This window comes from Opisthocomus hoazin, chromosome 28 (assembly GCF_030867145.1).
Source record: "Opisthocomus hoazin isolate bOpiHoa1 chromosome 28, bOpiHoa1.hap1, whole genome shotgun sequence".
Taxonomy (NCBI): domain Eukaryota; kingdom Metazoa; phylum Chordata; class Aves; order Opisthocomiformes; family Opisthocomidae; genus Opisthocomus; species Opisthocomus hoazin.
Genome location: NC_134441.1, coordinates 6833047 through 6857630, shown reverse-complemented (window position 1 = coordinate 6857630; position 24584 = coordinate 6833047). Strand labels below are relative to the sequence as shown.

The following is a 24584-nucleotide window of genomic DNA, read 5'->3' as shown; positions in this document are numbered from 1 at the left end:
CGACAGCCTCCCACCCCTCTCCGGCCTCCTTTTTTCTGGCCTCTACCCACCCTCCGGCCTCCCACCCCTCGACAGCCTCCCACCCCTCTCCGGCCTCCTTTTTTCTGGCCTCTACCCACCCTCTGGCCTCCCACCCCTCGACAGCCTCCCACCCCTCTCCGGCCTCCTTTTTCCTAGCCTCTACCCTTCTTCCGGCCTCCCACCCCTCGACAGCCTCCCACCCCTCTCCGGCCTCTTTTTTTCTGGCCTCTACCCACCCTCCGGCCTCCCACCCCTCGACAGCCTCCCACTCCTCTCCGGCCTCCTTTTTCCTGGCCTCTACCCTCCTTCCAGCCTCCCACCCCTCGACAGCCTCCCACCCCTCTCTGGCCTCAATTTTTCTGGCCTCTACCCTCCTTCCAGCCTCCCACCCCTCGACGGCCTCCTTTTTCCTGGCCTCTACCCTCCTTCCGGCCTCCCACCCGTCGACAGCCTCCCACCCCTCGACGGCCTCCTTTTTTCTGGCCTCTACCCTCCTTCCGGCCTCCAACCCCTCGACAGCCTACCACCCCTCTCCGGCCTCCTTTTTTCTGGCCTCCCACCCCTCGACAGCCTCCCACCCCTCTCCGGCCTCCTTTTTTCTGCCTCTACCCTCCTTCCGGCCTCCCACCCCTCGACAGCCTCCCACCCCTCTCCGGCCTCCTTTTTTCTGGCCTCTACCCACCCTCCGGCCTCCCACCCCTCGACAGCCTCCCACCCCTCTCCGGCCTCCTTTTTTCTGGCCTCTACCCACCCTCTGGCCTCCCACCCCTCGACAGCCTCCCACCCCTCTCCGGCCTCTTTTTTTCTGGCCTCTACCCACCCTCCGGCCTCCCACCCCTCGACAGCCTCCCACTCCTCTCCGGCCTCCTTTTTCCTGGCCTCTACCCTCCTTCCAGCCTCCCACCCCTCGACAGCCTCCCACCCCTCTCTGGCCTCAATTTTTCTGGCCTCTACCCTCCTTCCAGCCTCCCACCCCTCGACGGCCTCCTTTTTCCTGGCCTCTACCCTCCTTCCGGCCTCCCACCCGTCGACAGCCTCCCACCCCTCGACGGCCTCCTTTTTTCTGGCCTCTACCCTCCTTCCGGCCTCCAACCCCTCGACAGCCTACCACCCCTCTCCGGCCTCCTTTTTTCTGGCCTCCCACCCCTCGACAGCCTCCCACCCCTCTCTGGCCTCAGTTTTTCTGGCCTCTATCCTCGTTCCAGTCTCCCACACCTCTCCGGTCCCCTTTTTTCTGGCCTCTACCCGCCCTCTGGCGTCCCACCACTCGACAGCCTCCCACTCCTCCCGATCCTCCTTTTTTCTGGCCTCTACCCTCCTTCTGGCCTCCCACCCCTTTCCGGCCTGCTTTTTCCTGGCCTATACCCACCCTCCGGCCTCCCACCCCTCGACAGCCTCCCACCCCTCCCCGGCCTCCTTTTTCCTGGCCTCTACCCGCCCTCTGGCCTCCCACCCCTCGACGGCCTCCTTTTTTCTGGCCTCTACCCGCCCTCCGGCCTCCCACTCCTCGACAGCCTCCCACCCCTCTCCGGCCTCCTTTTTTCTGGTCTCTACCCGCCTTCCAGCCTCCCACCCCTCGACAGCCTCCCACCCCTCTCCGGCCTCCTTTTTTCTGGTCTCTACCCTCCTTCCAGCCTCCCACCCCTCTCCGGCCTTTTTCCTGGCCTGTACCCACCCTCTGGCCTCCCACCGCTCGACGGCCTCCCACCCCTCGACAGCCTCCCACCCCTCTCCGGCCTTTTTTTTTCTGGCCTCTACCCCACCACTGATCCAAACAACTGTGTCAGTCTACCATTAATTGTTATCCCCCTCCCAGTGCAAGAAGCTGTGCCACGGTTCCAGCCACCAGAAGCGAGAGATGTATTATATTATCTGAGCATTCACTCACATGGTGCTCACGAAATAGCAAAACGGAAGCCAGACCCTCTGCCGGTGAAGTGCTCAGAGTCATCACGTACAAAAGAAGTCCTCTGTAAGTAGGAAGACTCAATTTGTTATCTCTGAACATTCAGTTAAAGATTCTGTCATCCTTTCAATATTCCACCACCCATCCAGTCAGTTCTTATGACTGCAACCCAGCCCTCCACCAGGCGCGGGGTGGAAGGAGCAGGACCTTTAGCACACAGATTTAGCTGCGGTTCAGCAGCTTGAGCCTAAGTTCCCTCTACAGTCAAAGGCAAGAGCAAGTATGTTGAAAGGAGACAGTAAAACAGGTCCTAGTAACTTGATTTTTCAGATGAATAAACTGCACCTTAAGCCTGACAGAAACGGTGTCAACCCGTCTCGTTCTCCAGCCCTGAATCCAGCATCCAATCTGCCAGCACCTTCACACCTAGCAGAAGAGAAGAAAGTTTTGCCAGTTGGATGCAAACGGTGAGAACGAGTGATACACTGCAATAAAACATCCGTACACCAAAAGTTCATACAAATCCCACTTTTAATCATTGACAAATTTACTTTCAAGTAAAATTAACAGTTTTAAATAAAATATAAATTAACAAATCAGAGTACTGAAAACCAAACAAGAGACACTGTGCATGTCTACTCTAGCAGAAACTAAAGCCTAGGCATATTCCAGTTCTCTTCCCCTCAACGGAGTTTCAGGGAGATCTCTGCGAAATAAAGGATTAAAAAGTAGCAGCTTTTGCCACTGTGAGGACATCGCTTCCGAGTCAAAAGGGGAAACTGTCACAAATAAACAAAACCGATTGAAGCAGTTTTGTGGAAGCACAACATTGGGTGCAACAGACTTTTCTTCTCCGTCACAGTACTTATTCCAGAACATAAAAATCAGATAAGCTGTTCTAAAAGGTTGTTTCCTTACTGCTTTTGAAAAATCTGCACTTCCTTTTATTTGACTGAGGAGACTCAGAATTAACAAGTCAAACGATATCCATCCTGGAATCTGGAAAAGAAAAGAAAACCGGTCCTCATTGATCCTAGCTCACAGTATTTGACACTCACCCACAGGATGAGAATCCACACTCATTCTCTTACCATACACAGCTTCAGCTGCTGCTACTCATTTACTGGCGAGTCTTTGCTCGTCCCATTACACACAAAAGTGCAATATTAAAAAAAAGTAATTTTTGGCAAATATTGTCTAATGAGACTAAGCCAAGTCGACCCCATTTTCCCATGTTTCCAAAGCCCAGCTGCATTACACACTCTAGGCAATCTGCTTCTTCAATGGTTTAAAGGGACAAAAAGGAGGAACCCTGAGGCAAAAATGGCTTTTTGTGTAGCAAGTCCAAGAAAAGCTCTCCATCGCAGCATCTCATAAGGGTCCTGCGATCTTCTGTGGCGGGAGGCCTTCCTCAATCCATAGGGAAGTAGATGAGCTGTTACGCAACATTCGCCTGTGGATCCGTCGGAGCCTCAGAAGGTAAAGCAGGATGGAGAGCAGCACAATCAGAAAACAGACAAAAAACAAATAGTGATTGTAAACAAAGGAGAAGCTCCTCCAGTGGGAGTGACTTCCACGGAAGTTTTCTTGCTGGATGTCTCTGAAAAGGATCAAAGGGATAACAGACATCAGCTGCAAATCAAACTTTGCTGCCAAACTCTCTCTACCACAGGAAACAGAGCCCATTTTAGTAGAATAGTCTTTGTAAAGCGTCACTTGAGCTACCCGAAATACACACTGAGGTTATATACAATGCACTAGAAACACCACCTTGTCTCCCCCTGCCTGTCGCTGCTTTGCTATCACCTACTTCTCCCCTTCACAAAAATCCCCCCACCTTCCACCCAAACCCTCTTTGCGGATATCTGAGAAAACAACTGGTACCTTAAAGGTAAAAACCGTGTTCGGTAAAGAATGGCTCCCAAGGTCCATTGCACCTCTTTATCATAAACCTGCAGAGCTGTTTTCAAACTGCTGTAACTCACAGGAAAAGAGAAGCCACTGTGAAACACTTCATACATCCAGGCAGACTTAAAACACTGGTACCTGTAAGAAAGAGTGGCATAAGGTCAGGACAGCAGTCACAGAGTCCCAGAGGATTGGGGAGCACACTTAGACACATAATTATCAGTACTTTTTTATGGCTGATGCAATATTTAAGGTTATATTCACACTTTCAACGACTTCATTAAATGGATCATTTGGACATGACCTCTCCCTGGCAACTCTGCATGAACGAGTTTGCTGTACAAACACAAATACTTACTTCAGTCTGTGGAGATCAGCATGTGATGCATAAAGACCACGGTCAAAACGTTCCCGCAGGACAGACCACTTAGTGGCACAATAATCCTTCAAGAAAAAAAATTAAAAAAAAGGGAAAGACTTCAACATTGCTTCTGCCTTGAGAAGAAAAAAAAATGCCACCAGATAAGATGTTCTGTAAATACTGAAAGCTAGAAAACAAAAATAATGGCTTCCCTTACACTGCTATTAAGTCAGACCATAAATTTCATGGTATTTTCAATAACATTTTGATCCACACTTGGCATTTGTGGTTAAATTAGTATTCGGTAGCACTTAAACTCTTTAGTCATGTACTTGGAGATGAAAACTAGACAACCCATTTTTAGGGCATTGACAAAGCAGGTCACATTCCTCTACTTTATGCTGTAGCCTTACTTTACCAGGAGTCCTGTTCCCTCTAGACTCCTTTTTACTATTGTGCCTTAAAACAAGTATTCTAAAAGAAAACCCAATGAGGAAAAGAGATGTCCTGTAAAAGTTGATTGCAGGGTAAAAGGATTTTGGATCTTTAAAAGGAAGAGTTTTGTTGCAAGACTTTCAGAACAAAATGCTTCTTGAGAGAAGCTGGTCTGAATTAGAAGTAGTTTCTTGAGCACACTTTACCTTTGCAGCTTTAGTAAATTTAGCAGCATTGTAATCCCCTCCCATGCGTAAGACATCCTCGGTGCAGTAGTAGAACTCTGAGAAACCATAGAATTCACTGTTCTGAAAGTGCACAGCAGGCTGATAGACACCATTAAGAGATGTCTGCGTTTCATTAGTCTTATTCATGAACGGCTGAATCATTTCACGACACAGATTAAAATCTCCTGTTCCCCGCAAATACATGATCTGTCCCTTCTGCTGGATCTCATCTTGAGCATCCAGGGGCAGGCAAGGATCCAGGTAGGGCGAATCAGAAGTTACGCCAGTCTGCTTGCCCAGCAGCCTGTGTAAGAGAGCAAGCACAGTAACAGCTGCCCGTCAGAAACATCAAGCTCTGAAATACAACATCAAAACAAAGCATCCTCATTTAAAGCAACTTCAGCATTGCATGCAGCACGCTCTAGTAAAGTTTTATGTCAGGATACTTTATTATATATTACTATTATATATTATTATAGTCAAGTTAAGGGGTTACTGAGCCTAGCGATGCACAGGACCCGTGTCCCCAAGCAACTGCAGCCAGCTACCTGTTTTTAAGCACTGTACTGGTAAACAGGCTGTCTTCATATCTCTGGCGTGCTGCATTTCCTCCAAAGCCAAGGAACGTTGCAACATAGACTCTATACACGTGCTCAGTCTGATGAGCATCACAGCCCAAGTTGAATTCTGCAAGTAAATTTTTCGCTACTTCCTCCTGTAGGAACACAAGCACCAAGACCAGGTATAAACAATATGAACCAGAACCTAAAGGCGAGTTCTTTGGACAACAGGGCACCCTTGCCATCTTTAAACTTCACTCTTTACCCATCTGTTTCGCTTTTCACAGGTCCACGTTGCCTTCTACTTCATAGGGAGAACAAAGCATATCGACTGCAGAGAACTGCATTATCACTACTGATACTCAATGAACTGTCAAGGCCAGGAACTGCGACTACGGATCCTGAAGTATCTTCTCCTGTTAAAAACTATGTGCTGTGGCTATTCGTCTCCGTGCTACCACTGCGAGCGAGTGCCCCTACTACTGACTACTAGGCTGGGTAGATTTATGGTCTGTCCAGCAGAGCTGTTCTTCACGTTCCCATCTGGAGTTCTCAGGCTCTTCAGGAGATCTGTCAGTCACTCGGCTCTCCTCACATACCACACATCAGCCACTTGCAGTAGCTTTTCAGATATTTAAGGGATGTGTAGCGGCAGCACTTCACGTTGAATGTGCTCAGAAATGCAGCATGTTACATGGCTGATGTTGTAAATGAAACACAGCACTGTAAGCATCACAGTCAGTTGTTTGACTGTCTTGTCATTCTCTGTCTGGGAATCAGGACAGGTTCCACAACCCGAATACCTGTTTTAGATCAGCTTATGTTCAAATAGAGCCATGCAACAGCCATCATCAATTGTCTGCTACTCTTCCAACTCATATCCGACTGGGGTAATCGGCTCTGAATCTAAACACTCATGCTTTTGTTGAAGAGCCCAAACTATTTGTTGCACCATCTGTCTGAAAGGCAGCGTAGTTACTAAAACCTGTAATAATGACAGCCCATCCTTTGACATCCTTTGACAGGAAGATTTCAAAAATAAATACATACATTGTAACAGAGCATCCAGAGTCAAAACATAGGGCTTTTATGCTATTCTTACTTGAGATAATTTCTCAATGAAGTTAATGGGAGGTTACCCAACCTCAAAAATTAAAGAATTACTCTAGAACTCAGTGGGTTCAAGTCAAGAGCAATTTATGTTCCATTTAAGACTTGTAACAAAGAAATTTGCTTCCTACCACAGATGAACTGTGCTGAAGACATAGGTGATATTTAAACAAACTGTACTGTTACTCCCATGTCCTATTAGTTCAGTTTCTAGCAACCCAGCTCAAAGGAAAAAACCATATCTTGCGTCAGTTCTTACATAAGAATCACCACACAACTTTTGGTTTCTAAACTGCAGCATAGTCTCTTAAGTATAACAAATTTAAAAATTGTATATACATACATACACACACTCCAAGAATGCACGTCCGCATGTCCACTTACACTTAAAAATTAGTGGCAAATTATACTAATTGAAATAAACGTTTGAATGAACAAAATACAAATGAACTGCTTAGCTGATGAAGGACTTTCATTTGCCATCTGCTCATGCCTTGGTTTTGGAATGTGATATAACGAACAATAGGACTCAGAACAAAGAAAACAAAACCAACAAATATGCATTAAAATAAACCAAAAGGAAAAGAAGAAAATTGCACAGATAATAACCTGCTGCGAAGAGGCAAAGCTTACAGTTTTAGGGACTTCGTATGCTATCTGAGTCGACACTCCGCCCATGTCAAGAATACCCACTGTCCTCTTACGAAAGATGGCCTCTTTGTTTTCACTGCCTGGGACATGAACCTCCACAATTGCTTCATCCTCTGGATAAAACAACGAAAAGGCATTGAGAAATACAACTAGGGTGGGCCTAAAGCGGCATTACACTACTTCTAGTTGACTTATTTTTTTGTAGCAATGCAGATCGTTGAAATTTCACACACAAATTAAACCAACATCAGCATCTGCACATGCACTATTCACTAACATCTCTGTCTAAAAACGTACGATCAACAGTCAAAGCACAGGAATGTACTTGAAGTCCTTCCTAAAACGCAACTCACAGTTAAGACACTTACCGTCATCTGTATGTTCAAATCTTCCGAGCACAAAATTGATGCCAATCCATGCATACACTCCTACACACATAAGAAAACATATTTCAGGCATATCTGGCACGTATCCTCTTAAAAATAAAGAGGGAGTTTTTGCATATGAGTTAAGATATATCACTGCTCATATTTTATCACATAAAATACTTAGAAGTTAAACATTCCTGACAAGTTATTTTCACTACTCCCAAGTCAAGCCTGTGAAAATAATCCTAATTCAATGTATTAAAGACAGTCTGATGCGTAGACTTCAGAAAAAGTAAGCACGTTCGCTTTTAAGATGATTTGAAGCCTCTCGTGAGCTAACCACATCAAAACGTCCCTCCTTCAGAAACCATTTTTCCCTACAAAGTTTCTTCCATCAAGAAGGTTGTGCCTTACCCTTACCCCTCCCTTCCCAAAGCCAGAGAAAATGGACTAAAATTCCCGCTAAACACAGATCAGTTATTTTCACTGCTAATCAGAAAACATTTAGACAAGTTAGAAGATCACAGCAGATGATCATCTCCACACTCCATATGTTGCCACTGAGGAATATGGTCTCTCAATCAAACCAGAATTTTAAAAAGCAACAAAACCCAATTATCCAAGTCACACCATGAAAGTAATGGACATTTGAAATACTATTTTCCCAATGTTCACCTACCTTCCTGTTTCCCTGAAATCACCTCTGCATGCGAGTCCGAAAACAGAAAATCAAAATGCACAGGAATATCGGTGAGCAGATCTTCAAGTATTGCCTTCTGCTGGCTGCAAAATTACATTTTGAACAGTTAAAAATAGTCAGGCACACCAGGATCGCTATTCTAAACGCTAAAAATAAGACAGCCAACAACCTTTCTGGCAGAATCCTCATTCCTGCAGTACACAGAATATAAAGAGGAGTCTCTTTGTGTTTTGCCCGTGGCACATGTTCAGCAGCAAAGCTCAGAAGTGGAGAAATATAATCACTGACCTTCTCGGGAGAGCTGGCAAACTCTGAAATGCCTAGAGAAACAAATAAATACGAACGTGAAGCAACTCCAGCTTTGGTTATCAAGATTTCGCAGGAAATACCCAACACACAAAGGAGAAACAAACAACCCAAAGCCAAACCCAGGAAGTCAACTACAGCAATAAGAAAGTAAGAATGAATCTAACACTTCATCCTTCAAACATTAAAGGGAAACCTCTATTGGATCTATTACCTATTCATACAATTTGGTTCAAATAGCTTTACAGAAAGCCAATTATTTATTCACTAAATAAACAGAACCAAGTTAACTGACAACTGAACCAGCAACTGTCTTTGTCAAACCTCTTCCTCCTGCCCGTCAGTGTCACGTTTCAAGCTTTAAAGCTGAACAATGCTCTGCACACCAAACCAAATGAAATCTGGAGGAGCGCCATGCTGACAACTTGCAAGTGTCCTTTGCCCAGACATTTTAAATACGGGGTTTGAAAAAGCACAGTTAGAATAGGGAACTATCTAGAAAATCACATCTAAATTTAATTTCTTTCCAGTACCTGGTTTAATTTTCATAACCACTGGCTTTCTGTTTTTGTCCCTCATCTGTTTGATGTCCAACAGATCATGCGGATTACCATTGTGCCTTGGCCAACAATACACAAAAATCCTCGAGCCACTGCTGCCACAGTCCACAACGATTCCGTAGTTCAGATTGGGGTTGTTTGTATCTGTAGCTTCAGTGTCAGTTACTCGGGCAAGATATCTAGAAGAAAACCAGGCATTACTACACGGCATTTAAGTTCCACATGGAAGTTTTTCTCAACACCAGACTCAAGACAGCACAACAGTTTCCACGGTAGGAATGACACCGTTTTCACTATTGTACTGTTGTTGAAGAAAAAAGCAAAGCGCTGCCCATAAGAATCAAATTCCCAGAATAAATACCAAAAGTATTCATGTATTTTACAGACACAGCCTGCCAGTGTTTTCTCTTTCACACCAACACTACATTTCATTCCTTTCCACACAAGTCTTTTCAGCTCTCACCTGTGGAGTCTTTTGTCCCTGTACGCACGCCCATACTTATTGCGGATGACCACCAGAGAGTAGTAAAGCAGAGAGACAGCAGCAGCGAGTATTCCTATCACAACGATCTGGCGCAAAGTGGTGTTGAGGATACGCGGACACCCCACCGGAGAGATGCTGAAGTGCCAAGATGCAGGAAGCAAACATGAGATGCTGATTCTGAAATTCAAAGAGGATAATTGGCTTTTTATTACCAAAAAGAAGCCCAACACATTCTGAAACAAGCTAAGGACAAACAGATTCTTCATGAAACTTTTCACTTTGCTTTGCTCATGCTCTGGCTCAAGCATAGTCAAGACACTACTCCCACCGCTGAATTCATGATCAACTATGAATTAATGATTAAGATCCCTGTCCTTCACTCAAAAGGCATCACAATTTATTTGACAGTTCCTTTGGGATTCTTACCTCCCCATTTTGGGATACGACCAGCAGAGAGAAAGACCAGCTGGTGTTCAAACATCAGCCGGTCACCTCAGACTGACAAGGCACACCAACCGTTCTCAAAGCCATCGCTCTTCCTGAATTAAAAAGAAAACACAGATGACCTTCCGGGCAGCCTTACGAAGAGCTCTGCCAGCAGGTTGAGGGAGGTGATCCCTCCCCTCTACTCGGCACTGGTGAGGCCACGTTTGGAGCACTGGATCAAGTTTGGGGCAAACAAATACAAAGAGCAAGTTGAGTGTAGGGCCACAAAGATGATGAAGGTACTGAAGCATCTCTCACTTGATGAGAGACTGAGAATGCTGGGCCTGTTTTGACTGGAGAGGAGATGGCTCTCATCAACGCACAGAACTATCTGACTACAGAATGTAAAGAAGGAAGCAGACTCTTCTCGTGGTGCCCAGTGATGGGACAAGAGGCAACAGGCACACACCAAAATACAGGAAATTCCATCTGAACACAGGAAAAAAAACGTGAGGGTGGTGGGACACTGAGCAGGCTGCTCGGAGAGACCGCGCCGTCTCCATCCTCAGAGACATTCAAAGCCTGACCGGACACAGTCCCTCCCTGCCTGGAGCACAGCCCTGATCAGGGAGACAGAAAGAAGGTGGGCGTAGACAGCAGCACATCTGCTCCACAAGTTCTTCACAAACAGAGCCTCCGCAGCTCTGCTGCCACCTCCAAAGCCAGTCTCCAGACACCATAAAACATCAGCAAGGTATGTTTTTTAAAAAAAACAACCTGCTGACACCTCAGTGCAGGTCTGGACCACGGCTCTCCACCCACCCCCAGCTGATCTCGCAGCCCCTCCACACACGGCCCAGCCTCATGACAGTACGTGCCCTGCAGAATCACAGCATGGCAGGGGTTGGAAGGGCCCTCTGTGGGTCACTCAGTCCAACGCCCTGCCAAAGCAGGGTCACCTAGAGCAGGCTTTTTACCATTACAGGAGGAAATTGCGTATTGGGTCATCTTTATTCTGCCCATCCTGACCTAAACCACTAGAAAAAGCCGGACAATACTGCTAACAACCTGGAGGAGAAAAGAGTCGAAGGCAAAAAAAAACCCCAGAGGCCTCATACACTGCAGAGCAGTCACTGGTACGTCGAAAGCTTCCTGCCCATTCACAGAATCCCAGAATCCCAGCATGGCAGGGGTTGGAAGGGACCTCTGTGGGTCACCCAGCCCAACCCCCTGCCCAAGCAGGGTCACCCAGAGCAGGCTGCACAGCACCGCGTCCAGGCGGGGCTGGAATATCTCCAGAGAAGGAGACTCCACAACCTCCCTGGGCAGCCTGGGCCAGGGCTCCATCACCCTCAGAGGGAAGAAGTTCTTCCTCGGGTTCAGCTGGAGCTTCCTCTGCTCCAGTTTGTGCCCATTGCCCCTCGTCCTGTCGCTGCGCACCACTGGAAAGAGTCTGGCCCCGTCCTCCTGACCCCCACCCTGCAGATACTTATGGGCATTTCTAAGGTCCCCTCTCAGCCTTCTCTGCTCCAGGCTGAACATTCCCAGCTCCCTCAGCCTCTCCTCATAACTCATCAACTCGCACCTGGCGGAGGCGGGGAGGGCAGCGGGCAGTGGCGCAGGCCCCGGCAGCACCGGGCAGGCCTCGGGGCCCGGCCCGGTCTCATCCCCCCGCCCCGCTCCCCAGAACCGCGGCGGCACCCCCGGAGGCCAAGGCCCGTCCCGGCAGCCCGGAGGCGCTCCCCCCTCCGCTCCCGGCCCCGCTCCCTCAGCCGGGGCCCGGGCAGCCGGCGCCGCGCTCACCTCCCGCACCGCCGCCGGTCCGCCGCGTAGCAACCGGCCACCGCGCGACTTCCGGGTCCCGCCGCCGGACGTGACGCGCGCGCGCACACACGCAGCAGCGCGGCGTGCGGTGGTGGGCTGGGAAGGGATTCCCCCTCGGGGGCGTGGCCACGCGTGGGGAGGCGTGGCTACGGGTGGGAGGAGGCGTGGCTGCAAGCGAGGGGCGTGGCGAAACATGTGGGGGCGTGGCCACGTCGGGGGGCGTGGCCGGGGAGGTGATGCTGGTGGGCAGCGGAGCTGCAGGGCTGTGCGCGGTGGGCGCTGCATCCCCGGCATAAAGAGGCGAATATAAACACGCAAACAGCACGTAAACATCAAAAAATACATTTATAAATACAAATATATCAATAGAAATATTTGTTTCTATATCAGAAATACACAATGGCGTTTTAGGACCTGTAATAAGCATGTAAATATTAGTAATATGAGTAGTAAATAAATGAATCTGCTTTAAAAAAGCCTCTCCTTGCCTCGAAGGCAGCTGAAACTCCGCGGCGAAGCGTGGCGGGAGAAACCCTCCTGCACGTTGCCACTGCGCAGCAGCACAGCTTGTGCCCGCGCCACTCCGGGAACCCTTCGGAGAACTGGAAAGAAAAATTGTTACTCCTGGCAGCCAGAACGCCTTGAGAACAGGAATTTGTTGGCGGGAAGGCTGGGGAGATCTGCTGGAGCCTCACCTCTCCCTGTGGGTCCTGTCCGGCTGCAGTGGGCGAATCCGATCATGACCGAAACCCCACGCGTGGCGATCCGTGCCCGCCGGGCGGGTTTGGAGGGTGCTGCACAAAGCTCTCGCGGGTTAAAGCGCTGCTTTCCCCGGAGTAAGCGACATGCTGGGTGATTTTCTAAGGTTTGTTGGGGTCCTGCGGGCTTCGCCGGGGTCCTGGGGGCTCTGTTGGGGTCCTAGGGGCTCTGTTGGGGTCCTGGGGGCATCGCTGGAGTCCTGGGGGCTCTGTTGGGGTCCGGGGGGATTTACTGGGGTACTGGGGGCTCTGTTGTGGTCCTGGGGGCTTCGCTGGGGTCTTGGGGGCATCGCTGGGGTCCTGGGGGTTCTGTTGGGGTCCTGGGGGCTCTGTTGGTGTTCTGGGGGTTTCGCTGGGGTCCTGGGGACACTGTGGGGGTCCTGGGGGCTCTGTTGGTGTCCTCAGCGCTCTGTTGGGTTCCTGGGGCCTTTTCTGGGGTCCTGGGGCTCTGTTGGGGTCCTGGGGGCTCTATTTGGGTCCTGGGGGATTTGCTGGAGTCTTGTGGGCTCTGTTGATGTCCTGGGCGCTCTGTTGGGGTCGTGGGGGCTTCATTGGAGGTGTGGGGGCTCCATTGGTGTGCTGGGGGCTCTTTTGGGGTCCTGGGACTCTGTTGGGGTCCTGGCGTCTTTGCTGGGGTCCTGGGGGCTCTATTGGCGTCCCTGGGGGCTTCTCTGTGGTCCTGGGGGCTCTGATGGGGTCCTGAGGGCTTCGTTGGGGTCCTGGGAGATTTGTTGGGGTCCTGGAGGCTCTGTTGGGGTCCTGGGTTTTTTCTGGGGTCCTGGGGGCTCTGTTGCAGTCCTGGGGGCTCTGTTGGCTTCCTGGTTCCTTCGCTGTGGTCCTGGTGGTTCCGCTGGAGTCCTGGGGGCTTCGTTGTGTCTTGGGGATTCTGTTGGGGTCCTGGGGTCTTCGCTGGGATCCTGGGGGCTCCGTTGGTGTCCTGGGTTCTCTGGTGGGGTCCTGGGGATTTTGCTGGGCTCTTCGGGGCTCTGCTGGTGTCCTGGTGGCTTTGTTGGCGTCCTGGGTTCTCTGGTGGGGTCCTGGGGTCTTCGCTGGTGTCGTGGGGACTCTGTTGAGCCCTGCAGGCTTCGCTGGGTTCCTGGGGGTTCCGCTGGAGTCCTGGGGGCTCTGTTCGGGTCCTGGGGACTTTGCTGGGGTCCTGGGGGCTCCTTTGGGGTCTCGGGGGCTCTGATGTTCTCCTGGGGTCTTCGCTCGTGTCCTGAGGGCTCCATTGGTGTCCTGGGGGCTCTGTTGGTGTCCTGGGGGCTTCGCTGGGGTCCTAGGGCTCCGTTGGGGTTTTGGGGGTTCTGTTGGTGTCCTGGGGTCTTCGCTGGGGTCCTGGGGGTTGTTTTGGTGTACTGGGGGCTTCGCTGGTGGCCTGGGAGCTCTGTTGGTGTCTTGGGGGCTTTGCTGGGGTTCTGGGGGCTCTGTTGGGGTCCTGGGATTTGTGCTGAGGTCCTGGGGGCTCCGCTGGGGTTTTGGGGGTTTTGCTGGGGTCTTGGGGGCTCCGTTGGGGTCCTGGGGGCTCTGTTGGGTTCCTGGTTAATTCACTGGGGTCCTGGGGGCTCTGGTGGTGTCCTGGGGGCTCTATTGGGGTCCTGGGGGATTTGCTGGAGTCTTGTGGGCTGTATTGGTGTCCTGGGGGCTCTGTTGGCGTCCTGGGGGCTTCCTTGGAGGCCTGGGGGCTCCGTTGGTGTGCTGGGGACTCTTTTGGGGTCCTGGGGCTCTGCTGGTGTCCTGAGGTCTTCGCTGGGGTCCTGAGGGCTCTATTGGCTTCCCTGGGGGCTTCTCTGTGGTCCTGGGGGCTCTGATGGGGTCCGGGGGTCTTCGTTGGGGTCCTTGGAAATTTGTTGGAGTCCTGGGGGCTCTGTTGGGGTCCTGGGATATTCGTTGGGGTCCTGGGAGATTTATTGGGGTCCTGGGGGTTCTGTTGGTGTCCTGGGAGACCTGTTGGGGTCCTGGGGGTTTCGCTGGGGTCTAGGAGGCTTCGCTGGTGTCTTGGGGGCTCTTTTGGGGTCCTGGAAACTTTGCTGGGTTTCTGGGTGCTCTGTTGGTGTCCCCGGGGCTCTGTTGGAGTCCTGTGTTCTCTGTTGGGGTCCTGGGGGATCCGCTGGGGTCCTTAAGGTTCTGTTCGGGTCATGGGGGCTTTGCTGAGATTATGAAGACTCCTTTGGTGTCCTGGGGGCTCTGTTGGGGTCCTGGGGGATTCGCTGGAGTCTTGTGGGCTCTGTTGGTGTTCTGGCGGCTCTGTTGGGGTCCTGGGGGCTTCTTTGGAGGCCTGGGGGCTGTGCTGGTGTCCTGGGGGCTCTGTTGGTGTCCTGGTGCACTGTTAGGGTCCTGGGGTCTTCGCTGGGATCCTAGGGGCTGTATTGGGTTCCTTGGGGGCTTCTCTGTGGTCCTGTGGGCTCTGTTGTGGTCCTGGGGCTCTCTTGGGTTCCTGGGGGATTTGCTGTGGTCCTGGATGCTCTGTTGGGGTCCTGGGGTCTTCGTTGGGGTCCTGGGGGCTCTGTTGGGTTCCTGGGGACTCTGTTGGGGTCCTGGGGGACCTGTTGGGGTCCTGGGGGCTCTGTTGGGTTCCTGGGGGCTCTGTTGTGGTCCTGGGGGACCTGTTGGTGTCCTGGGGGTTTCGCTGGGGTCCTAGGGGCTTCGCTGGTGTCTTGGGGGCTCTCTTGGTGTCCTGGAAGCTTCGCTGGGTTTCTGGGTGCTCTGTTGATGTCCTTGGGGCTCTGTTGGAGTCCTGTGTTGTTGTTCCGGAGTATCTGTTGTGGTCCTGGGGGCTCTGTTGTGTTCCTTGGGGCTCTGTTTGTGTCCTGGGGGCTCTGTTGGCGTCCTGGGGCATCAGTTCGGGTCCTGGGGGCTCTGTTGTGGTCCTGGGGGCTCTGTTGTTGTTTTGGGGGCTCTGTTCGTGTCCTGGGGGCTCTGTCTGGGTCCTGGAGGCTCTGTTGTGTTTCTTTTGGCTCTGTTGTGTTCCTGGGGGCTTGGTTATTGTAGTGGGGACTCTGTTCGTGTCCTGGAGACTCTGTTGGGGTCCTGGGGGCTCTGTTCGGGTCCTGGGGGCTCTGTTCGAGTCCTGGGGCCTCTATTCGTGTCCTAAGGGCTCTGTTGTGGTCCTGGGGGCTCTGTTTTGTTCCTGTGGGCTCTGTTTGTGTCCCGGGGGCTCTGTAGAGGTCCTGGGGGCTCCGTTCGGGTCCTAAGGGCTCTGGCTGGGTCCTGGGGGCTCTGTCCGTTTCCTGGGGTCTCTGTGAATGTCCTTGTGGCTCTGTTCGGGTCCTAAGGGCTCTGTTGTTGTCCTTTGGGCTCTGTTCGGGTCCTGGGGACTCTGTTCAGGTCCTGGGGGCACTGTTCGGGTCCTGGCGGCTCTCTTGTGGTCCTGGGGGCTCTGTTGGGGTCCTGGGGCCTCTATTCGGGTCCTGGGGGCTCTGTTGTGGTTCTGGGGGCTATGTTGTGTTCCTGGGGGCTCTGTTATTGTAGTGGGGGCTCTGTTCGTGTCCTGGGGGCTCTGTTGTGGTCCTGGGTGCTCTGTTCGGGTCCTGGGGGCTCTGTTGGTGTCCTGGGGGCTCTGTTGGTGTCCTGGGGGCTCTGTGGATGTCCTTAAGGCTCTGTTTGGGTCCTAAGGGCTATGTTGTTGTCCTGGGGGCTCTTTTGGGGTCCTGGGGGCTCTGTTGTGGTCCTCGGGGCTCTGTTGTGGTTCTGTAAGCTCTGTTCGTGTTCCGGGGGCTCTGTTGAGGTTCTGGGGTTTCTGTTCGGGTGCTGGTTGCTCTGGCCGGGTCCTGGGGGCTCCGTCCATTTCCTGGGGGCTCTGTGGATGTCCTGGGGGCTCTGTTTGGCTCCTAAGGGCTCTGTTGTGGTCCTTTGGGCTCTCTTCTGGTCCTGGGGACTCTGTTCCGCTTCTGGGGGCACTGTACGGGTCCTGGGGGCTATGTTGTGCTCCTGGGGGCTCTGTTGGGGTCCTGGGGGCTCTATTCGTGTCCTGGGGGCTTTCTTGTGTCCCTGGGGGCTCTGTTGTGGTCCTGGGGGATCTGTTATTGTAGTGTGGGCTCTGTTCGTATCCTGGAGGCTCTGTTGGGGTCCTGGGGGCTCTGTCCGTGTCCTGGGGGCTCTGTTCGAGTCCTGGGGCCTCTATTCGGGTCCTAAGGCCTCTGCTGTGGTCCTGGGGGCTCTGTTGTGTTCCTGGGGGCTCTGTTGTGTTCCTGGGGGCTCTGTTCGGGTCCTGGGGGCTCTGTTGTGGTCCTGGGTGCTATTTTCGGGGCCTGGGGGCTCTGTTCGGGTCCTGGGGTCTCTGTTGTTGTTCTGGGTGCTCTATTGTGGTCCGGGGGACTCTGTTCGGGTCCCGGGGGCTCTGTTGTGTTCCTGGAGACTCTGTTGTTGTCCTGGGGGCTATGTTTGGGTCCTAAAAGCTCTGTTGTTGTCCCGGGGGCTCTGTTGGGGTCCGGGGGCTCTGTTGGAGTCCTGGGGGCTCTGTTCGTGTCCTGGGGGCTCTGTTGTTGTTCTGGGGTCTCTGTTGTTGTCCTGGGGGCTCTGTTGTGTTCCTGGGGGCTCTGTTCGGGTCCTGGGGTCTCTGTTCGGGTCCTAGGGGCTCTGCTGTGGTCCTGGGGAATCTGTTGTTGTGCTGGGGGCTCTGTTGGAGTCCTGGGGGCTCTGTTGTTGTCGTGGGCACTCTGTTGTGGTCCTGGGGGCTCTGTAGATGTCCTGGGGGCTCTGTTAGGTTCCTGGGTGCTCTGTTGTTGTTTTAGGGTCTCTGTTAGTGTCCTGGGGGCTCTGTTAGGTTCCTGGGTGCTCTGTTGTTGTTTTAGGGGCTCTGATAGTGTCCTGGGGGCTTTGTTGGTTTCTTGGGGGCTCTGTTCGGTTCCTGGGGGCTCTGTCCGGGTCCTGGGGGCTCTGTGGATGTCCTCGGGGCACTGTTCGGGTCCTGGGGGATCTGTTGTTGTTTTAGGGGCTCTGTTTGGGTCCTGGGGGCTCTGTTGTGGTCCTGGAGGCTCTGTTGTGGGTCCTGGGGGCTCTGTTCTGGTCCTGGGAACTCTGTTCGGGTCCTGGGGGCTCTGTTGTTTTCTTGAGGGCTCCGTTGGGGTCCTGGGGGCTCTGTTGTTGTCCTGTGGGCTCTGTTGGGTTCCTGGGGGCTCTGTTGTGCTCCTGGGGGCTCTGTTCGCGTCCTGGGGGCTCTGTTGTGGTCCTGAGGGCTCTGTTGTGTTCCTGGGGGCTCTGTTCGGTTCCTGGGGTCTTTGTTGTGACCCTGGGGTCTCTGTTGGTTTCCTGGGGGCTCTGTTGTGGTCCTGGGAGCTCTGTTGTGGTTTTGGAGGCTCTGTTATTGTCCTGGGGGCTCTGTTCGGGTCCTGGGGTCTCTGTTGTGGTCCTGGGGGCTCGATTGGTGTCCTGGGGACTTTGTTGGTGTCCTGGGGGCACTGTGGTTGTCCTAGGGTCTCTGTTCGGGTCCTAAGGGCTCTGCTGTTGTCCTGGGGGCTCTGTTCAGGTCCTGGCGGCTCTGTTGCGGTCCTGGGGGCTCTGTTGTGTTCCTGGGGGCTCTGTTCGGGTCCTGGGGGCTCTGTTGTGGTCCTGGGTGCTATGTTCAAGGCCTGGGGGCTCTGTTGTTGTTCTGGGGTCTCTGTTGTTGTCCTGGGCGCTGTGTTGTGGTCCTGGGGGCTCTGTTCAGGTCCTCGGGGCTCTGTTCGAGTCCTGGGGGGTCTGTTAGGGTCCCATGGGCTCTGTTGTATTCCTGGGGACTCTGTTGTTGTCCTGGGGGCTATGTTCGGGTCCTAAAAGCTCTGTTTTTGTCCTGGGGGCTCTGTTGGTGTATTTGGGGTTCTGTTGGGGTCCTGGGGGCTCTCTTGTGGTCCTGGCGGCTCTGTTGTGTTCCTGGGGGCTGTGTTGTGGTCCTGGGGGCTCTGTTGTGGTCCTGCAGGCTCTGTTGTTGTTCTGGAGTCTCTGTTGTTGTCCTGGGGGCTCTGTTGTTGTCCTGGGGGCTCTGTTCGGGTCCTGGGGGCTCTGTTCGGGTCCTAGGGGCTCTGTTGTGGTCCTGGGGACTCTGTTGTTGTCCTGGGGGGCTATGTTCGGGTCCTGGGGGCTCTGTTATTGTCCTGGAGGCTTTCTTGGTGGCCTGGGGTCTCTGTTGGGGTCCTGGGTGCTCCGTTCGGTTCCTGGGGGATCTGTTGTTGTCCTGGGGGCTCTGTTGGGGTCCTGAGTGCTCTGTTGTTGTCCTGGGGGCTCTGTTGTGGTCCTGGGGTCTCTGTAGATGTATTGGGGCCTCTGTTGTTTTCCTGGGTGCTTTGCTGTTGTTTTAGGGGCTCTGTTAGTGTCCTGTGGGCTCTGTTGGATTCTTGAGGGCTCTGTTGTTGTTTTAGGGGCTCTGTTAGTGTCCTGGGGGCTCTGTTGGGGTCTTGGGGGCTCTGTTCGTGTCCTGGGGGCTCTGTTGTGGTGCTGGGGGCTCTGTTCGGGTTCTGGGGGCTCTGTTGTGGTCCTGGGGGCTCTGTTGTGTTCCTGGGGGCTCTGTTGTGGTCCTGGGGACTTTGTTCGCGTCCTGGGGCTCTGTTGTGGTCCTGAGGGCTCTGTTGTGGTCCTGGTGACTCTATTCGTGTCCTGGGGGCTTTGTTGTGGCCCTGGGAGCTCTGTTGGTGTCCTGGGGACTCTGTTGGGGTCCTGGGGGCTCTGTTGGGTTCCTGCGTGCTTTGCTGTTGTTTTAGGGGCTCTGTTAGTGTCCTGGGGGCTCTGTTGGGGTCTTGTGGGCTCTGTTCGGGTCCTGGGGGCTCTGTCCGGGTCCTGGGGGCTCTGTGGATGTCCTGGGGGCACTGTTCAGGTCCTGGGGTCTCTGTTGTTGTCCTGGGGGCTCTGTTTGGCTCCTGGGGTCTTTGTTGTGCTCCTGGAGGCTCTGTTTGGGTCCTGGGGGCTCTGTTCGTGTCCTGGGGGCTCTGTTCGTGTCCTAGTGGCACTGTCCGGGTCCTGGTAGATCTGTCTGTATCCTGGGGGCTCTGTGGATGACCTCTGGGCTCTGTTCGGGTCCTGGGGGCTTTGTTGTGGCCCTGGGGCTCTGTTGGGGTCCTGGGCACTCTGTTCGTGTCCTGGGGGCTCTGTTGTGGTCCTGGGGGCTCTGTTGTGGTCTTGAAGGCTCTGTTATTGTCCTGGGGGCTCTGTTCGGGTCCTGGGGACTCTGTTCAGGTCCTGGGGGCACTGTTCGGGTTCTGGCGTCTCTCTTGTGGTCCTGGGGGCTCTGTTGTGGTTCTGGGGCCTCTATTCGGGTCCTGGGGGCTCTGTTGTGGTTCTGGGGGCTATGTTGTGTTCCTGGGGGCTCTGTTATTGTAGTGGGGGCTCTGTTCGTGTCCTGGGGGCTCTGTTAGGGTCCTGGGTGCTCTGTTCGGGTCCTGGGGGCTCTGTTGGTGTCCTGGGGGCTCTGCCCGTGTCCTGGGGACTCTGTGGATGTCCTTAAGGCTCTGTTTGGGTCCTAAGGTCTATGTTGTTGTCCTGGGGGCTCTTTTGGGGTCCTGGGGGCTCTGTTGTTGTCCTCGGGGCTCTGTTGTGGTCCTGTAAGCTCTGTTCGTGTTCCGGGGGCTCTGTTGAGGTCCTGGGGTTTCTGTTCGGGTGCTGGTTGCTCTGGCCGGGTCCTGGGGGCTCCGTCCATTTCCTGGGGGCTCTGTGGATGTCCTGGGGGCTCTGTTTGGCTCCTAAGGGCTCTGTTGTGGTCCTTTGGGCTCTCTTCTGGTCCTGGGGACTCTGTTCCGCTTCTGGGGGCACTGTACGGGTCCTGGGGGCTACGTTGTGCTCCTGGGGGCTCTGTTGGGGTCCTGGGGGCTCTATTCGTGTCCTGGGGGCTTTCTTGTGTCCCTGGGGGCTCTGTTGTGGTCCTGGGGGATCTGTTATTGTAGTGTGGGCTCTGTTCGTATCCTGGAGGCTCTGTTGGGGTCCTGGGGGCTCTGTCCGTGTCCTGGGGGCTCTGTTCGAGTCCTGGGGCCTCTATTCGGGTCCTAAGGCCTCTGCTGTGGTTCTGGGGGCTCTGTTGTGGTCCTGGGGGCTCTGTAGTGTTCCTGGGGGCTCTGTTCGGGTCCTGGGGGCTCTGTTGTGGTCCTGGGTGCTATTTTCGGGGCCTGGGGGCTCTGTTCGGGTCCTGGGGTCTCTGTTGTTGTCCTGGGTGCTCTATTGTGGTCCGGGGGGCTCTGTTCGGGTCCCAGGGGCTCTGTTGTGTTCCTGGAGACTCTGTTGTTGTCCTGGGGGCTATGTTCGGGTCCTAAAAGCTCTGTTGTTGTCCCGGGGGCTCTGTTGGGGTCCGGGGGCTCTGTTGGAGTCCTGGGGGCTCTGTTCGTGTCCTGGGGGCTCTGTTGTTGTCTTGGGGGCTCTGTTGTTGTCCTGGGGGCTCAGTTCGGGTAATGGGGGCTCTGTTGTTGTTCTGGGGTCTCTGTTGTTGTCCTAGGGACTCTGTTGTGTTCCTGGGGGCTCTGTTCGGGTCCTGGGGTCTCTGTTCGGGTCCTAGGGGCTCTGTTGTGGTCCTGGGGACTCTGTTGTTGTGCTGGGGGCTCTGTTGGGGTCCTGGGGGCTCTGTTGTTGTCGTGGGCGCTCTGTTGTGGTCCTGGGGGCTCTGTAGATGTCCTGGGGGCTCTGTTAGGTTCCTGGGTGCTCTGTTGTTGTTTTAGGGTCTCTGTTAGTGTCCTGGGGGCTCTGTTGGATTCTTGGGGGCTCTGTTGTTGTTTTAGGGGCTCTGATAGTGTCCTGGGGGCTTTGTTGGTTTCTTGGGGGCTCTGTTCGGTTCCTGGGGGCTCTGTCCGGGTCCTGGGGGCTCTGTGGATGTCCTCGGGGCACTGTTCGGGTCCTGGGGGATCTGTTGTTGTTTTAGGGGCTCTGTTCGGGTCCTGGGGCTCTGTCCGGGTCCTGGGGGCTCTGTGGATGTCCTGGAGGCACTGTTCGGATCATGGGGGCTCTGGTGTTGTCCTGGGGGCTCTGTTGGGGTCCTGAGTGCTGTGTTGTTGTGGTCCTGGAGGCTCTGTTGTGGTCCTGGGGGCTCTGTTGTGGTCCTGGGAAATCTGTTCGGGTCCTGGGGGCTCTGTTGTTTTCTTGAGGGCTCCGTTGGGGTCCTGGGGGCTCTGTTGTTGTTTTGGGGGCTCTGTTGGGTTTCTGGGGGCTGTGTTGTGGTCCTGGGGGCTCTGTTGTGGTCCTGCAGGCTCTGTTGTTGTTCTGGAGTCTCTGTTGTTGTCCTGGGGACTCTGTTGTTGTCCTGGGGGCTCTGTTCGGGTCCTGGGGGCTCTGTTCGGGTCCTAGGGGCTCTGTTGTGGTCCTGGGGACTCTGTTGTTGTCCTGGGGGGCTATGTTCGGGTCCTGGGGGCTCTGTTATTGTCCTGGAGGCTTTCTTGGTGGCCTGGGGTCTCTGTTGGGGTCCTGGGTGCTCCGTTCGGTTCCTGGGGGATCTGTTGTTGTCCTGGGGGCTCTGTTGGGGTCCTGAGTGCTCTGTTGTTGTCCTGGGGGCTCTGTTGTGGTCCTGGGGGCTCTGTAGATGTATTGGGGCCTCTGTTGTTTTCCTGGGTGCTTTGCTGTTGTTTTAGGGGCTCTGTTAGTGTCCTGTGGGCTCTGTTGGATTCTTGAGGGCTCTGTTGTTGTTTTAGGGGCTCTGTTAGTGTCCTGGGGGCTCTGTTGGGGTCTTGGGGGCTCTGTTCGTGTCCTGGGGGCTCTGTTGTGGTGCTGGGGGACTATGTTCGGGTTCTGGGGGCTCTGTTGTGGTCCTGGGGGCTCTGTTGTTTTCCTGGGGGCTCTGTTGTGGTCCTGGGGACTTTGTTCGCGTCCTGGGGCTCTGTTGTGGTCCTGAGGGCTCTGTTGTGGTCCTGGTGACTCTATTCGTGTCCTGGGGGCTTTGTTGTGGCCCTGGGAGCTCTGTTGGTGTCCTGGGGACTCTGTTGGGGTCCTGGGGGCTCTGTTGGGTTCCTGCGTGCTTTGCTGTTGTTTTAGGGGCTCTGTTAGTGTCCTGGGGGCTCTGTTGGGGTCTTGTGGGCTCTGTTCGGGTCCTGGGGGCTCTGTCCGGGTCCTGGGGGCTCTGTGGATGTCCTGGGGGCACTGTTCAGGTCCTGGGGTCTCTGTTGTTGTCCTGGGGGCTCTGTTTGGCTCCTGGGGTCTTTGTTGTGCTCCTGGAGGCTCTGTTTGGGTCCTGGGGGCTCTGTTCGTGTCCTGGGGGCTCTGTTCGTGTCCTAGTGGCACTGTCTGGGTCCTGGTAGATCTGTCTGTATCCTGGGGGCTCTGTGGATGACCTCTGGGCTCTGTTCGGGTCCTGGGGGCTTTGTTGTGGCCCTGGGGCTCTGTTGGGGTCCTGGGCACTCTGTTCGTGTCCTGGGGGCTCTGTTGTGGTCCTGGGGGCTCTGTTGTGGTCTTGAAGGCTCTGTTATTGTCCTGGGGGCTCTGTTCGGGTCCTGGGGACTCTGTTCAGGTCCTGGGGGCACTGTTCGGGTTCTGGCGTCTCTCTTGTGGTCCTGGGGGCTCTGTTGGGGTCCTGGGGCCTCTATTCGGGTCCTGGGGGCTCTGTTGTGGTTCTGGGGGCTATGTTGTGTTCCTGGGGGCTCTGTTATTGTAGTGGGGGCTCTGTTCGTGTCCTGGGGGCTCTGTTAGGGTCCTGGGTGCTCTGTTCGGGTCCTGGGGGCTCTGTTGGTGTCCTGGGGGCTCTGCCCGTGTCCTGGGGACTCTGTGGATGTCCTTAAGGCTCTGTTTGGGTCCTAAGGTCTATGTTGTTGTCCTGGGGGCTCTTTTGGGGTCCTGGGGGCTCTGTTGTGGTCCTCGGGGCTCTGTTGTGGTCCTGTAAGCTCTGTTCGTGTTCCGGGGGCTCTGTTGAGGTCCTGGGGTTTCTGTTCGGGTGCTGGTTGCTCTGGCCGGGTCCTGGGGGCTCCGTCCATTTCCTGGGGGCTCTGTGGATGTCCTGGGGGCTCTGTTTGGCTCCTAAGGGCTCTGTTGTGGTCCTTTGGGCTCTCTTCTGGTCCTGGGGACTCTGTTCCGCTTCTGGGGGCACTGTACGGGTCCTGGGGGCTACGTTGTGCTCCTGGGGGCTCTGTTGGGGTCCTGGGGGCTCTATTCGTGTCCTGGGGGCTTTCTTGTGTCCCTGGGGGCTCTGTTGTGGTCCTGGGTGATCTGTTATTGTAGTGTGGGCTCTGTTCGTATCCTGGAGGCTCTGTTGGGGTCCTGGGGGCTCTGTCCGTGTCCTGGGGGCTCTGTTCGAGTCCTGGGGCCTCTATTCGGGTCCTAAGGCCTCTGCTGTGGTTCTGGGGGCTCTGTTGTGGTCCTGGGGGCTCTGTAGTGTTCCTGGGGGCTCTGTTCGGGTCCTGGGGGCTCTGTTGTGGTCCTGGGTGCTATTTTCGGGGCCTGGGGGCTCTGTTCGGGTCCTGGGGTCTCTGTTGTTGTCCTGGGTGCTCTATTGTGGTCCGGGGGGCTCTGTTCGGGTCCCAGGGGCTCTGTTGTGTTCCTGGAGACTCTGTTGTTGTCCTGGGGGCTATGTTCGGGTCCTAAAAGCTCTGTTGTTGTCCCGGGGGCTCTGTTGGGGTCCGGGGGCTCTGTTGGAGTCCTGGGGGCTCTGTTCGTGTCCTGGGGGCTCTGTTGTTGTCTTGGGGGCTCTGTTGTTGTCCTGGGGGCTCAGTTCGGGTAATGGGGGCTCTGTTGTTGTTCTGGGGTCTCTGTTGTTGTCCTAGGGACTCTGTTGTGTTCCTGGGGGCTCTGTTCGGGTCCTGGGGTCTCTGTTCGGGTCCTAGGGGCTCTGTTGTGGTCCTGGGGACTCTGTTGTTGTGCTGGGGGCTCTGTTGGGGTCCTGGGGGCTCTGTTGTTGTCGTGGGCGCTCTGTTGTGGTCCTGGGGGCTCTGTAGATGTCCTGGGGGCTCTGTTAGGTTCCTGGGTGCTCTGTTGTTGTTTTAGGGTCTCTGTTAGTGTCCTGGGGGCTCTGTTGGATTCTTGGGGGCTCTGTTGTTGTTTTAGGGGCTCTGATAGTGTCCTGGGGGCTTTGTTGGTTTCTTGGGGGCTCTGTTCGGTTCCTGGGGGCTCTGT

The 24584-nt window shown here is 54.4% G+C and overlaps 1 protein-coding gene across 2 annotated transcripts; it reads right to left on the bottom strand.

Moving 5' to 3' along the window:
• Positions 1–2440: 2440 nt before the first annotated feature.
• On the bottom strand, positions 2441–11894 carry ENTPD4 (ectonucleoside triphosphate diphosphohydrolase 4). Of its 2 annotated transcripts, none has more exons than XM_075444779.1 (13): positions 11827–11894; positions 10024–10136; positions 9577–9774; positions 9087–9292; positions 8417–8567; positions 8227–8330; positions 7548–7607; positions 7138–7292; positions 5407–5573; positions 4838–5162; positions 4194–4279; positions 3812–3973; positions 2441–3527 (listed from the first exon to the last, which is right to left on the bottom strand). In XM_075444779.1, exons 2-13 carry the CDS (start codon positions 10029–10031, stop codon positions 3299–3301), a joined length of 1851 nt encoding a protein of 616 aa, XP_075300894.1. In that variant the 5' UTR covers positions 10032–10136; positions 11827–11894; the 3' UTR covers positions 2441–3298. The 2 variants fall into 2 exon arrangements, with proteins under 2 accessions (XP_075300894.1, XP_075300895.1); XM_075444780.1 differs by having other exon boundaries at positions 7162–7292.
• Between the last annotated feature and the right edge of the window lie 12690 nt (positions 11895–24584).

Coding starts and splice junctions, on each gene's coding strand:
- ENTPD4 (XM_075444779.1), bottom strand. Junction 8,331..8,416: donor ATGAGGATTCTGCCAGAAAG/GTTGTTGGCTGT, acceptor GTAATTTTGCAG/CCAGCAGAAGGCAATACTTG. Junction 4,280..4,837: donor AATTTACTAAAGCTGCAAAG/GTAAAGTGTGCT, acceptor TTTTTCTTGAAG/GATTATTGTGCCACTAAGTG.